This window comes from Mobula birostris, chromosome 25 (assembly GCF_030028105.1).
Source record: "Mobula birostris isolate sMobBir1 chromosome 25, sMobBir1.hap1, whole genome shotgun sequence".
In the NCBI taxonomy this organism is placed as follows: Eukaryota; Metazoa; Chordata; class Chondrichthyes; order Myliobatiformes; family Myliobatidae; genus Mobula; species Mobula birostris.
This window is the reverse complement of record NC_092394.1, coordinates 56799173-56815532: the sequence shown is the minus strand read 5'-3', so window position 1 is coordinate 56815532 and position 16360 is coordinate 56799173. Positions and strand designations below refer to the sequence as shown.

General features: G+C 42.7%; 1 protein-coding gene across 7 annotated transcripts in view; it reads right to left on the bottom strand.

Moving 5' to 3' along the window:
• specc1la (sperm antigen with calponin homology and coiled-coil domains 1-like a) overlaps positions 1–16360 on the bottom strand; it is a 267927-nt gene that overhangs the window by 48917 nt on the left and 202650 nt on the right. For all 7 annotated transcript variants that reach the window (XM_072243781.1, XM_072243776.1, XM_072243777.1 and 4 more), the window contains one exon: positions 13837–13939. In XM_072243781.1, the coding sequence (XP_072099882.1) occupies positions 13837–13939 (103 nt within the window). The remainder of the gene's footprint in view (positions 1–13836; positions 13940–16360) is intronic.

Sequence of the window (16360 nt, the reverse complement as noted above, 5' to 3'; positions counted from 1 at the left end):
CAACTTGATAAAATTCCTTTCTTCATTCACTTAACTTAGTCTCAAATCTAACTATTTTTATGCATTAAACACTTTGCTCTATTATTTTCATTGGCTCTTCACTCAACTCTGGAATATCTGGAGAGCAAAGATGCATACATCAGGATGCTCTTTATCAACCACAGCTCAGCATTTAATACCATCAACCCCTGAAAACTAATCAATAAGCTTCAAGACCTTGGCCTCAATCTCTCTTTCGGCAATTGGATCCTTATTTTCCTCAATTGCGGACCCTAGTCAGTTTGGATTGGCAACAATATCTTCTCATAATCTTCATCAGCACAGGTGCATCACAAGGCTGTGCGCTTAGCACCCTTGATACTTGCTTTACACTAATGTCTGTGTGGCTAAGCACAAATCCAATGTCATATTCAAGTTTGCAGCCAATATCACTGTCATAGGCCAAATCAGAGGTGGTGACAAATCAACCCCATAGGAGGGAGATTGAAATCTGGCTGTGTTGCCATAACAGCAACCTTTTACTCAATATCAGCAAAGCCAAGAAGCTGATTATTGACTTCAGGAAGAGAAAACAAGAGGTCCAAAAGCCAGTCCACATCAGACAATAAGAGGTGGAGAAGGTCAGCAACTTTAAATTAGACCATAAGACATTAGGCTATTCTGCTCATCAAGTCTGCTCTGTCATTCCATCATTGCTGATCCCAGATCCAACTCTCAACCCCACACACCTACCTTCTCACCATATCCTTTGATGCCCTGACCAATCAGGAAACAAAAGCTTCTGCTTTAAATATACCCACGGACTTGGTCTCCACCACATTCCACAGATTCACTACTCTGTCTAAAAAAATTCCTCCTTACCTCCATTCAAAAAGGTTGCCCCTCAATTTTGAGGCTGTGCCCTCCAGTTCTGGATACCTCCCACCAGAGGAAACATTCTCTCCACATCTCCTTGCTTTTATATTCTTTTCCCCTTGAAGTAAATGCCAACATTGCATTTGCCTTCTTTACCACCGATTCGACCTGTAAATTAACCTTCTGGGAATCTTGTACGAGGACTCCTAAGTCCCTCTGCACCTCTGATGCTTGAACCTTCTCCCCATTTGGATAATAGTCCGCACGATTGTTCCTTTTATCAAAATGCATTATCATACATTTCCTAAAACCGTAATCTATCTTCCATATTATTGGCCATTCTTCCAATTTGTCGAAAGCCTGCGTTGCTTCCTCAACACTACCTACCCCTCAAACTTTGCCACAAAGCTATCAAAGTAGCAGTCCCAATACTGACCTCTGAGGAACACCACTAGTCACTGGCAGCCAACCAGAAAAGGCCCTTTTTATTCCCACTCGCTGCCTCCTGCTGGTCAGCCATTCCTTGATGCATGCCAGTATCTTTCCTGTAACACCATAGGATTTTATCTTGTTATGCAGCCTCATGTGTGGCACCTTTCAAATACTTTCTAAAAAAAACAAAAAAAGTGACATTCTGTGGTATACATCTATCCTGCGCCTTGTGAACTATTCACAGAAACTTTTCCATCTCTGCTCTGCTGTCACTCCTGTCAGTATCCTTCTCCAATCGACCTGGGCAAGCTCCTCTCTAATGCCTCTGCAATACCCTTTATTCCATTGTGAGACCGACACATGTGACTTATGCTTCTCACTCTCAAATTGCACTATGAATTCAATCATATTATGATCACTAGTTCCTGAGGGTTCCTTTACATTAAGCTCCCTAATAAGATCTGGGTTATTACACAACACCCAATCTAAGATAGCTTTCTTCTGAGTAGGCTCAAGTACAAGCTGCTGTAAAAAGCCATCTTGTAGGCATTCAATAAATTCCCTCTCTTGCAATCCAACACCAAACTGATTTTCCCAAACCCTTCGCATATAGAAATCCCCCATTACAATTGTGTCATTACCTTTATTACATGCATTTTCTAGCTCCCTTTGCAATCTCAAACCCACATCTTGGCTACTATTTGGAGGCCTATATATAATTCCCAGAATGTTTTATTTTACCTATGCAGTTTCTTAACTTCACCCACAAAGATTCAACATTCTCTGACCCCATGTCACCTCTTTCTAAAGATTAATTCCAACCCTTACCAACAGAGCCTATGCCTTCCTGTCTGTCCTTTCGATACAAAATAGATCCTTTGATGTTAAGCTCCCAACTATGGCCTTCGACTCACTACTCAGCGATGCCCACGTCATACCGACAAATCTCTAACTGCGCCATGAGTTTGTCCACCTTATTCAGAATGCTACATTCATTTAAATACAGCACCTTCTGTTCTGCATTTTATGCCCCTTTTGAATTTTGGGACAATTTAACTCTTTACTCTCTCTGCATTTGTACCCAATCATTGGCTTGTCCTTCCTTACATTCATCATCTACTTGAAAACCTGCTGGCTCATCCCCAGCTGTATCATACTGGTTCCTATCCCCCTGCCATGTTAGTTTAAACCACTCCTAACAGCTCTAGAAAATGGGCCCACAAGAATATTGGTCCCCCTCAGATTCAAGTGCAACCTGTCCCAACACTACTCAAAATGGAGTACAGGTTTCCCCCACCATCCGAAGGTAGAGCGTTCCTATGAAACGGTTCGTAAGCGAAGAAGCAATTACCATCTATTTATATGGGAAAATTTTGTGAGCGTTTGCAGACCCAAAAATAACCTACCAAATCATGCCAAATAACACATAAAACCCAAAATAACAGTAACATATAGTAAAAGCAGGAATGATATGATAAATACACAGCCTACCTTCCACAAACATTGCCTGAACCGTTCTCCGTAGCGAAAATCTCACGCAAGCGCTCTCGGCAAAAACACAGCAGAAGCCCTCTCCAGTAACCTTTAAGCTATGAAGCTGCCAAATCATACCAAACAACACATAAAAATACACAGCCTATATAAAGTAGAAATAATATATGTACAGTATAGTATCACTTACGGGAATCGGGAAGATAGCACAGAGCACACTGAAGATGGTGTGTTAGGCTGAGTCGTCGGAGGTTGGGGTGGTGCAGTGGCCCCCACCCTCCAGGCCACCGACCGATACCAATCTGCGAAGAATGCAGGGGTACAGTGGTAGCCGGGAGGCACGCAGCACATCTTCAGGAAAAAAGCCGAAATAAACAGTGCTAATTAATTAGGTGCCGCCCGGTACGTAATTAATTAGCATGTTTATTTCGGCTTTTTTCTTAAAGATGTGCTGTGTGCCTCCCGGCTACTGCTGCATTCTCCGCGAATTGGTATCTGTCCACGGCCTGGGGGTTGGGGTGGTGGGACACTGGGGTGTCATCTCATCGTCGTGTGTTTCCATTAGGGCAGGCAGGTCATCTTCTCCTATGACTGCCCGCCTCAATGTCGAAGGTCGAGGTTCGTCGTCTGCTGTGGCTGATGTGGAAGGCTTGAAAAATGACAGTGTGCTTGACTGCTGAGCCTTGCACATTTTTCCATCATATAGTTCTTTGTAAGGACTCAAATCATCTTACAAATTTGCCCTAAACCGACGTACCCTTTCAAAATTAAAGTCGTATTTTATCATTACTCATTCAGTTTCGATTGTTATCCTTTCCTCTTCCAATTGCATCAGCTCTTCATCTACCAGTTCTTGGTCATGGGATGCCAAAACCTCTTGAACATCATCTTCGTCAACTTCCACAAGCCAAACTCACTTTGTCCTTACTTCGTTCACCACGATCAAAATGCTTAATTATGTCTAGTTTTACGCTAAGTGTAACACCCTTACGAGCTATTTTAGGCTTTTCCGATACCTTAGAACTCATCTTGCTAACGGCTGCTCACAGGCACGTGTTTAAGCAATGCTGGCGAGGATGCCGTTCCAAATCTGGGGGAGGAGCGGCTGCTCGGGGCGCGCGCTGCTTTTTTTTTTCATGCGCTGCCTTTTTTCGTAACAGTGAAAACACATTCTGTTAGTGAAAACAGGGAACTAATGTAGGTCTTTCGTAACAGTGAGGTTTCGTAAAGTGCATGTTAGAAAAGCGGGGGACACATGTACTTATTGTTGATGGGGGTGGCCACGGGGTGGTCTCCACTGACATTCTTCCTTCCCTCTCCTGACAGTCACACATTTATCTGTCCTCTGTAGCCTTGGGAGTGACTACCTCCCTGTAGCTCCTGTCTATCACTGCTTCACTTTCCCTAACAAGTCGAAGGCCATCGAGTTGCAGCACCAGTTCCTTAACATGGTCTCTAAGGAGCTGCAGATGTGGCCATCAGGGAGGCTGGAAGTCTCCTGGAAACCCACATCTGACACCCAGAACAGAACAAGAGAAAATCTGATCTGCTAGATGGTAACTCTCTTTTATGGAAATTGGCTTTTTAAAGCCCTGCACCAGACTTGCGCGGGAACGCTTCTGTTGCATCTGTGCAATACTCCAATCAACACCAAATTCCTTAGTGTTATTATTTCAACGGCGTTGTCCTGGGCTCAGCACACAAGTACAATTATGAAGAAAGCGTGGCAGCTCCTCTACTTCCTTAGGAACTTGCAAAGATTAGGCATGACATCTAAAACTTTGACAAGCTTCTGTAGATGTGTAGTGGACAGCATATTTACTGACTGTGTCACAGACTTGTATGGAAACACCAATGCCTTTGAATGGAATATACAGCCCAACGTCACGGATAAAGCCCTCCCCACCACTGAGCAAATTTACATGAAGTGTTGCAGGGAAAGCAGCATCCATTATCAGTGACCCCCATCACCCAGGTCACTGCTACCATCAGGAAAAAGGTACAGGAGCCTCAGGACTCATACCACCAGGTTCAGGACAAGTAATTATCCCTCAACCATCAGGTTCTGAGCCAAAGAGGATAAATTCATTCAACTTTACTTACTCCATCATTGAAATGTTCCTACAACCTATGGACTCACTTTCAAGGACTCTTCATTTCACGTTCTCGATATTTACTGATCTCTTTCTGTACTTGCACAGTTTGCTGTCTTTTGTACACTGGCTGAACACCCAAGTTCCGGTGGCCTTTCATTGATTCTAATATGGTTATTATTGTATTATGGAATTACTGAGAATGCTTGCAAGAAAATAAATCTCAGGGTTGTATATAGTGACATATATATATGTACTTTGATAATAAATTTACTTTAAACTCTAAATGTAACTGACAAACGTCAGGTGAAGCTGCAGACAGGTAATTATAACACAATTGTCATATCCTGTCAGGATGCTGTTCACTGACGACAGGTCAGCATTTAGCACCATCATTCCTACATTCCTGATCAGAAGGCGGCAGAATCTGGGCCTCTGTACCTCCCTCTGCAACTGGATCCCTGACTTCCTAACCAGAGGACCACAATATGTGCAGATTGGAAATAACGTCTCTATCTCAATGACCATCAACAATGGCACACCTCAGGGATGTGTGCTTAGCTCAGTGCTCTACTCTCTCTGCATCCACAACTGGATGGCTAGGCGAAGCTCAAATACCATCCATGAATTTGCTGATGATACAATCATTGTTGGCAGAATCTCAGATGGTGACAAGAGGATGTACAGGAGCGAGATAGATCAGCTGGTTGAGTGGTGCTGCAGCAACAACCTTGCATTCAGTGTCAGGAAGAGCAAAGAACTGATTGTGGACTTCAGGAAGGGTAAGATGAGGGAACACACACCAGTTCTCATGGAGGGATCAGAAGTGAAGAGAGTGAGCAATTTCAAGTTCTGGGATATTAATATCTCTGAGGACCTAACCTGGTCCCAACATATCAATGCAGCTATAAAGAAGGCAAGACAGCGGCTATATTTCATTAGGAGTATGAGGAGATTGGTATGTCACTAAAAACACTTGTAAGTTTCTACAGATGTACTGTGGAGCGCTTTCTAACTGGCTGCATCACCATCTGGTATTGGGGGGGTGGGTGGAGGGACTACTGAACGGGTCGAAGTAAACTGCAGAGTTGTAAAATTACTCAGTTCCATCTTGGGTTCTAGCCTCTGTAGTATCCAAGACATCTTCAAGGACTGGTGCCTCAGAAAGGTGCCCCACTACCCAGGGCATGCTCTTTTCTCATTGTTACCATCGGGAAGGAGGTACAAAAGCCTAAAGGCACACACTCAGCAATTCAGGAACAGCTTGTTTTTCTCTGCCATCCATTTTCTGAATAGACATTGAATCCATGAACATTACCTCACTACTTTAAAAAGAATTTTTTTTGCACTACTTATTTAACTATTTAATATATGTGTATATTACTTGCGGTATATATGAGTAAATACTGTAACTCACAGTTTTTTCCTCTATATTATCATGTTGTACTGCTGCCGCAAAGTTAACAAATTTCACAATATATGGTGGCGATATTAAACCTGTTTCCGATTCCTAATCCAATGAGTCATTTAGTTGAGCAACACACACAAAAAATGCTGGTGAATGCAGCAGGCCAGGCACTGACGTCAATGTTCATCTCCCCCTCCCACTTTCAAATCTCTTACTATCTCTCCTTTTAGTTAGTCCTGACAAAGGGTCTCAGCCCAAAACATCGACTGTACTTCTTCCTATAGATGCTGCCTGGCCTGCTGTGTTCCACCAGCATTTTTTGTGTGTGTTGCTTGAATTTCCAGCATCTGCAGTTCTCCTCATGTTTGAGTCATTTAGTTAATGTATTTTTGGAATCTTCCTCAGATGGTTTTAGGAGACAAAGGGATGAGAAACATGGCCTTTTGTGTCTGGAAATATCGTTGGCAGATAGAGTTGAGGTTGAGGAGGGTGGGGCAGGCTGAGGGGGATGGAAAGAGTTGTGCTGAGATTACCACTAAGAAAAGCACATTTTCCGGCAATGCACTGCACTGCGGAATATCCATGTCTATACCTGCACTTGATGGCATCAAGACCAACGTAAAGAGTGCTTAGACTGGTCAGTGAATACATGTACAGTACTGAGCAAATGTCTTAGGCACCAGAGATTTTCTTATGGTTTCAGATGGTATGGCCTCCAAACAGCCCTGATCTCCACATAATCCCAGACATCATGGAGCCAGTATGGGATTACCTGGAGAGAAAGAAGCAAGCCAGATAGCCAAAGTCTGCAGAAGAACTGTGACAAGTCTTCCAAGATGTTTGGAACAACCTACCAGCCAATTTTCTTATAAAACTGTATAACAGTGTAGCAAAGAAAATTGCTGAAGATTTTTGCATAGTGCTGCAAGATCAGTTTACATTCTGATGTAAACAATTGTTCAATGTTTGCCTAAATCACTTGGAGCACAGCATAGCCATATAGTATACAAAGCAACCGTAAAGAAATTAAATTCCAAGTATTTGGCTGGTCATAATATCTGTTTTTGTGATTAGGATCCTTTTCTTATTGTGCAAAACAGTCAGTGCAAAGCTATGTCCATTGCTTCACCAATGTTTAGGTGGTTCCTGAAGGAATCAGGATAAATTATTACTGTTCATTATTAGATCAGGCTAAATCACATAAAACTGGTGAAGTCTTGTTTTCCTTTGCCACAACTACAATCAGGAGTGCCTGTTTGAATGTCTAGCTTGAACTATGTCCACAAAACACAACATCAAACAAGACAGAGCCCTCTAAGTTCTGGCCAACACCTTGAGCATGACTTCCTTCATTAGCACGACATGCGACAATTGGATTATCGGCACCCAATTGCCCACCATTGAGAACATCTACCATAAACGCTGCCTGGGTAGGGCGAAAAGCATTAACAGGGATGCATCTCACCCTAACCATGGACTTTTTACTCTCCTCCCATCCGGTAGGTGCTACAGGAGCCTCCGCTCCCGCACCAGCAGACACAGGAAGAACTTTTTCTCTGAGGCTGTGACACTGCTGAACCTCTCATCACAGCGCTAAGCAGTATTGCATCTGTATTGTACTGTCTCAGTACTTTTATATTTGTGCGCTGTAGCACTTTTTTTATTCGCAGTTGTTTTGTAAATAACACTATTCTTTGCATTTCTGGTCAGATGCTAACTGCATTTCATTGGCTTTGTATCTGTACTCAGCACAATGACAATAAAGTTGAATCTAATCTAATCTCCAAAATGAAGTTTCCCAAGCTGGCTCCGTTTCACTGTCCTATGCCACCCCCCCCCCCCCCACCACCCTGTATCATAGATAACTGTGTTTTTAGTTATCTCTTTTGTCTATTTCTTTTCTGATTCCAATCAATCAGTCCTCAACAAAGATATCAGACTCGTCTCCATGTGACCTTTAATCAGTTCCATCCAATGTGATACTGAAATTATTGGCTAGTTTGCCTTCATATTTCATCTTTTCCCTTCTTATTGGTTTTTTTAGTTGCCTTTTGTTGGATTTTAAGTTTCCCAATTATCCAACTCACTTTTGCTACCTTATATGCCCCTTTCTTGACTTTCACGTAGTTTTTAACTTCCCTTGTCAGCCACGGTTGCCTACCCCTGTCATTTGAGAACAACTTCTTCCGTGGGACATATCTATCCTGCACCTTATGAACTATTCCCAGAAACGTCAGCCATCTCTGCTCTGCCATCATCCCCCCCAGTATCCTCCTCCAATCCAGTTGGCAAACTCCTCTCTCAGGCCCCTTCAATTCCCTTTATTCCATTGCGATACTGATACATGCTTCTCCCTCTCAAATTGCAGTCAGCCTCTTGAAATCTATGAAATTTTCAGTATCATAGGAGGTAACTAAAAACATCAGTGTCTATCTCCTTAACCTTAAAAAGGTTTCCCCTGCAGCCTCTTGACTCATAGTCCACGAACCTTGCCTCAGCCATTTCTATTTTAACCCCAAGATCCACAAACAGGTAGACCTACCTTTTCAACTTGGTCTGTCCTATTTAACAGTCTTCCTCTCTTTATTTTTCCTTCCCAAGAGTTTCTGACTTGCTTCCATGATATCTCTAATGCCTCCATCCCTTTCCGTTTCAAGCTTCCTGGTCCGAACGAGCTCATGTTTAGAAGGATGCTCAAACACCCTACACCTCCATCCCATGTTAGGATGTTGTGAGTCCCAGTTCTTGCTTGAATCTGTTCCCCTTTGCCACCACTCTCATTCTGTTCCTATGTCTTATGGTTTTATTAGTCAGGGTTTGAAAGGTTACAGGGAGAAGACAGGAAAATGGGGTCGAGAGGGAAATGGATCAACAGTGATGAAATGGGAGAGCAGACTCAATGGGCTGAATGGGGCTAACCATGCTCAATGCCTTATGGTCTCATTCCTTTGGTTTATCTCTTTCTCACATGGAACAATCTCTCCTTCAACTAGATTCATTTTCTTGAAACTAAATCCATGGCTCTGGTAACCTGTACAGGCCCAGCAGCACATGCTCCTTTCTGGGGTCTGTGGAACAGATCTTATTCCAGCTCTGCTCAGGCCCCATTCCTCAACCTGTACCAGTAACTTGATAAATGTACTGGTGCAGCAGCACAGAACTCAAATGTTTCACCGCTTTTGATGCAAACTTCCACCCTGTTCTCACATCCAAATAGCCCATTTCTAACTCTGCAGCAGAGTACAGGCATTCTATTTCTCCCTTTCTGATGACGTGGCCCAGGAAATTAAGTTTCCTCTCATTTAACGTTCTCATTAAAGATATTTTTATATGGGCACATTGCAGTACTGTCTCATTAGTTATCCTATCTCTATATGATATTTTCAGCACTCTTCTAAGAAACCACATTTCTGTTGCTTCTAAGTTTCTTTGGAGTTCTGGTGTTATAGTCCATGTTCCGGAAGCATACAACAAGATTGACCAGATGTAACATTTAAGTAGCCTAAGCCTTGTTGTCATAGAAACGTGTCTGTTGGTAAAAATGGGTTTCATTTTTTGGAAGTTGGTTTTGGCAATGGTAATTCTTCTTTTTATTTCTACTTTACTTCTAGCATCTTGTGATATAAAGCTACCAAGGTAATTAAAGCTGCTCTTTCGTTCAACGTCTTGGTTACCGATGTACAATTGGCATTTGGGAGTATCCTGCTGTTTTGATATTACCATACATTTGGTTTTTTTACAGTTGATGGTTAGACCAAAATCTGCACTTGTTTGTACTACTTTGTCCAGGAGGATTTGTAGGTCTTCTGCAGCACTTGTTATTAGGGTGGTATTGTCTGCATATCTTATATTGTTGATGATCACCCCTCCAATTTTTATCCCATCTAGGTCTTCTATTTCTCTGAGAATCATTTCACTATAGATATTAAATAATTCTGGTGAGACAATGCATCCCTGTCTAACTCCTCTTTGAGTTTTAGTCCAACTGCTTATATTACCATCAATTCTTAGGCCTGTACTCACTAGAGTTTAGAAGAACGTGACGGGATCTCATAGAAACCTACCGAATGTTGAAAGGACTAGATTAAGATGGATGTGGAGAGGATGTTTCTTTTGGTGGGGATATCCAGAACTAGAGGGCACAGCCTCAAAATTGAGGGGCAACCTTTTAGAATAGAGGTAAGGAGGAGTGTGAGGCCAAGTCCATACATATATTTAAAGTGGAAGTTGATAGTTTCCTGATCGGTCACAGCATCAAAGGATATGGCGAGAAAACAGGTGTATGGGGTTGACTGGTATCCAGATTCAGCCTTGATGGAATGATAGAACATACTCAATGGGCTGAATGGCCTACTTCTGCTCCTTATGGTCTAATACAGCTGCAATTGTAGTGCAGTGTTTGTATGATGCTATTCGAATTTGGATTTCAATTCTGGTGTCATCTGTAAGGAGTCTGTACATCCTCCCCGTGGAATACGTGGGGTTTCCCCAGGCATTTCAGTTTTCTCCCACAGTCCAAAGATGTACCGGGTAGATTAACTGGTCATTATAAATTTTCCCTTGATTAGGTTCGGGTTAAATTTGGGTTGTTGGGGTTGCTGGATGGCATGGCTCAAAGGGCCAGGAGTGTCTATTTCATAGAACATAGAACATAGAATAGTACAGCACAGCACAGTACAGGCCCTTCGGCCCACAATGTTGTGCCGACCCTCAAATCCTGCCTCCCATATAAGCCCCCACCTTAAATTCCTCCATATACCTGTCTAGTAGTCTCTTAAACTTCACTAGGGTATCTGCCTCCACCACTGACTCAGGCAGTGCATTCCATGCACCAACCACTCTCTGAGTAAAAAACCTTCCTCTGATATCCCCCTTGAACTTCCCGCCCCTTACCTTAAAGCCATGTCCTCTTGTATTGAGCAGTGGTGCCCTGGGGAAGAGGCGCTGGCTATCCACTCTATCTATTCCTCATATTATCTTGTACATCTCTATCATGTCTCCTCTCATCCTCCTTCTCTCCGAAGAGTAAAGCCCTAGCTCCCTTAATCTCTGATCATAATGCATACTTTCTAAACCAGGCAGCATCCTGGTAAATCTGCTCTGTACCCTTTCTAGTGCTTCCACATCCTTCCTATAGTGAGGTGACCAGAACTGGACACAATTTCATGCTATTATTGCCAAATAAGAAAATACCTCAAAATTATCATCATATATTTGTAAACTTCATGTTAATTGGTCAAAGGCAAGAGACCATAAGACCATAAAATATAGGAAAAGAATTTCATCATTTGGCCTATCCAGATATCATGGCTGATCCATTTACCTGTCTTCTCTCCATATCCTTTCGTGCCCTGACCAATCAAGAATCTATCAATCTCTGCCTTAAACATACATAAAGAAATTTCTCCTTATCTTCATCCTAAAAGGACACCCCTCTATTCTGAGGCTGTGTCCTCTGGTCCTACACTCTCGCACCATAGAAAATATTTTCTCCACATCCATCCTCTCAAGGCCTTTCAAGATTCGATAGGTTTCAATTAGGTCATCCCTTATTCTTCTGACTTCCAGTGAATACAGGCCCAGAGCTATCAAACACTCTCCACATGGCAAAGCCATTCAATCCTGGAATCATTTTCGTGAACCTCCTTTGCACTCTCTCCAGTGTCAGCACATCCTTTCTAAGATCTCTCTCTCTCTCTCCGGCTATTCATCCCATAGGATGATGATGGTTCCTTTCAGTCAGTTAGTGGGGTGACCCCACTCCTCAGAAAGGAACAACATGTGTGTGAATGGATTTTAGGTGAGTAGTGGGTTGCACAGGTGCAGACCCACCCTCTCGACATCCCCTCCCAGATCCAGCGGCACGGTGGGGTCCAAGACGGTTGGGGGAAGTTCTGTTGCAGTGAATGGCCAGACCAAGCTTCGAAGCAAGGGATGCCCTTTCTGCGCTTCACAGCATGTGTTTGCTAAATGGCCATTGACCCTATGACAGGGTTCATCCACCCTTTGACAGGTCTTGTTTTTCATCCTGCAGGGTGTCTAGTCACCCTCCTCACCAGGCAAGCCCTGGTGGGGGAGCTGGTTTAGTCGCCGACGACCCGACCGTGCGACAGGTAGTACTGGGTTACATGGTACCAGTAGCACTCAGACGAGTGACCTGACCCTTTGTAAGATAAGGGGCCCATAACCGTTCACAATATTCCAAGTGAGACTTCACCAGTGTTTTACAAAGCCTCAACAGCCATCTCTATTTCCTGAGGAGACTGAGGTCCTTCAACATCTGCTGGACGATGCTGAGGATGTTCTACGAGTCTGTGGTGGCCAGTGCTATCATGTTTGCTGTTGTGTGCTGGGGCAGCAGGCTGAGGGTAGCAGACACCAACAGAATCAACAAACTTATTCGTAAGGCCAGTGATGTTGTGGGGATGGAACTGGACTCTCTGAAGGTGGTGTCTGAAAAGAGGATGCTGTCCAAGTTGCATGCCATCTTGGACAATATCTCCCATCCACTACATAATGTACTGGGTGGTCACAGCAGTACATTCAGCCAGAGACTCATTCCACCAAGATGCCTAGACTTATTTCCTGGCATAATTTACATATTACTATTTAACTATTTATGGTTTTATTACTATTTATTATTTATGGTGTAACTGTAACGAAAACCAATTTCCCCCGGGATCAATAAAGTATGACTATGACTAACATTACATCCTTGATTTTATATTCTAGTCCTCTTGAAATGAATGCTAACATCGCATTTGCCTTCCTTACCACAGGCTCCACCAGCAATTCATCCTTTAATGAATCCTGCACAAGGACTTCCAAGTCCTTCTGCACCTCAGTTTCTGAATTTTCTCCCCACTTAGGAGATAGTCTACTCTTTTATTTCTTCTACCAAAGTGCATGACAATACATTTCCTGGCACTATTCCATCTGTCACTTCTTTGCCCATTCTCCTTATCTGTCTAAGTCCTTCTGTAGCCTCTCTCCTTCCTCAAACCTGGCTGCCCCTCCACCTATCTTCGTATTGTATGCAACAACAAAGCCAATAATTCTGTCATCCATGTCACTGACATGTAACATAAAAAGAATTGGTCCCATTACAGACCCCTATGCAACACCACTAGTCACCGGAAGTCAACCAGAAAAGGCTCCCTTTATTCTCACCCTTTGCCTCCTGCTAATCAGTCACTACCTTATCCATCTTTCCTGTTGAGAGCTAACTGCTCCATGAGTGGGTATTGTTCAATTAGCTGTTTTAAAAATAACTAATACTAATCTGAATAACTAATAAAATCACAAACAAGAGAAAATTTGCAGATGCTGGAAATCCAAACAACACACAGAAAATGCTGGTGGAACTCAGCATCTATGGAAAGAAGTACAGTTGATGTATCAAGCCGAAACCCTTCGGCAGGAAATGCTATTAAGTAATATCATTTTTTTTTAGAGTTTTGAGATAATCAGTGTTCACCAATTAGAATCAGCACTTTCCCTGAATCATAACTCCACACACATACAAAAACCTTCCTCTTGTTGTGCTTCCTCACTTACCTGATAACCTTCTGTCTTCTTTTGACACCATTTCAAAAGTGCATTCCTCTTGGAGCCACCATATTCACGAGCCAATGCTGACAACGGATCTTTTCTCTCCTCCCTTGTATAAAATATATCAATAGTTGCAGATCAATAGTTAATTTTAGAAATTTTAGAAATCCTACAGATGCTCGAAATCCAAACCAATATATGCAAAATACTGGATGAACTCAGCAGATCGGGTAGCATCCATGGAAACGAAGAAAAAGTCAACATTTTGGGCCAAGAAGTCATCCTGAAGAAGGGTCTTGGCCCAAAATGTTGACTATTTTTTTTCATTTCCATGGATGCTGTATGACATGCTGAATTCCATCAGAATTTTGTGTATATCAATAGTTGCCAGTTTAAAAGCTGGGAAGTATATCAACTCTGATTGGATTTAAGAAGAGTATAACTATTTACTTTAACCAACAAACCACGAACAAACTCTGTTATGAACCCTGTAACTCAGATAACATATCAGAACTGCTGACTTACTATGAGACCAAAGTTTCACCTCTGTTCACTCTTATTGCAGAAATGGAGACCAGTGAGAACCAAGAACAAGATGGGAGCAGCACTTGGTTGCTTGCAATCTCCAGTCAGCTCATGATAACTGCTGCAAGCTGAAAGTTGTGGTAAATACATCTTGCAAAACGTACATGACAGTTCCCACGCAGTCACAAGCGAAAGCTGTTCAAAATCTCTCCACAGTCTCAGACAGCCAGTATTAGAACTCTGCTAACTGTAACCTGGGGCCAGGATGCTGTTATCAGAGAATAGACAGATGTCAACTGTGAATAATCTATCCCAGGAACACAGAGACTACACACTGTATGATCTTGTCATTTTTATTCAGGAACTGGGAGATGCCTCCTGTGGGCAAAACTGATCTCCATTAGGAAGAAGAATGATCTTCAAAACTGGGCATTTACTCAAGAGAGTACATTGACACCCCAAGGAGTAATCATAGTTGATTCACTATATGCCAGTTGGACTTAGTTAATGATGGCCACACACTGTACGTACACTTATCAATGAAACAAAGGAACCTGGCTGCAGGAGGGGCAGGACTGGCAGCTTAATGTTCCAAGGTTCCGATGTTTCAGACGTGATAGAGGCAGAGGAATGAAGGGTGGGGGGTGGCATTGCTAGTCAGGGAAAATGTTACAGCAACACTCAGGCAGGACAGATTAGAGGGCTTGTCTACAGAGGCCATGTGGGTGGAGCTGAGAAACAGGAAAGGTATGACCACATTAATGGGGTTGTATTATAGACCACCCAACAGTCAGCGAGAATTGGAGGAGCAAATCTGCAGAGAGACAGCAGACAACTGCAGGAAACATAAATAGTAGGAGATTTTAATTTTCCACATATTGATTGGGATTCCCATACTGTTAAAGGTCTAGACAGGTTAGAGTTTATAAAATGTGTTCAGGAAAGTTTTCTAAATCAATATATATAGGTACCAACTAGAGAGGATGCAATATTAGATCTCCTATTCGGAAACGAGTTTGGACAGGTGACGGAAGCGTGTGTAGGGGAGCACTTTGGTTCCAGTGATCATAACACCATTAGTTTCAACTTCATCATGGATAAAGATAGATCTGGTCCTCGGGTTGAGGTTCTAAACTGGAAAAAGGCCAAATTTGAAGAAATGGGAAAAGATCTAAAAAGCATGGATTGGGACAGGTTGTTCTCTGGCAAGGATGTGATTGGTAAGTGGGAGGCCTTCAAAAGAGACATTTTGAGAGTGCAGAGTTTGTATGTTCCTATTAGGATTAAAGGCAAAGTGAATAAGAATAAGGAACCTTGGTTCTCAAGGGATATTGGAACTCTGATAAAGAAGAAGAGAGAGGTGTATGACGTGTATATGAAACAGGGAGTAGTATAAAAGGTGCAAAAGGTGCAAAGAAAGAAATCAGGAGGGCTAAAAGAAGACATGAGGTTGTTTTGGAAGTCAAGGTGAAGGATAATCCAAAGAGCTTCTACAGGTATATTAAGAGCAAAAGGATAGTAAGGGATAAAATTGATTCTCTTGAAGATCAGAGTGGTCAGCTATGTATGGAACCAAAAGAAATGGGGGAGATCTTAAATGGGTTTTTTGTGTCTGTATTTACTAAGGAAACTGGCATGGAGTCAATGGAAATAAGGCAAACAAGTAGTAAGGTCATGGAACCTATACAGATTGAGGAGGAGGAGCTGCTTGCTATCTTGACGCAAATCAGAGTAGATAAATCCCCAGGACCTGACAGGACCTTGAAGGAGAATAGTGATGAAATTGAAGGGGCCCTAGCAGATATATTTAACAAGCTGGTATCTACGGGTGAGGTGCCAGAGGATTGGAGGACCGTTCGCGTTGTTCTGAGGGGAGGAGAAGATGGCGGCGCAACGCGGCGCGCGCAGCCGCTCCAAAGTGATATCGTATTTGTAAGTAGGTACTGTGAACAATCCTGATTTGATGGAGACAGACATGAGAAGCACGGAGGAACATCTGGAGAAA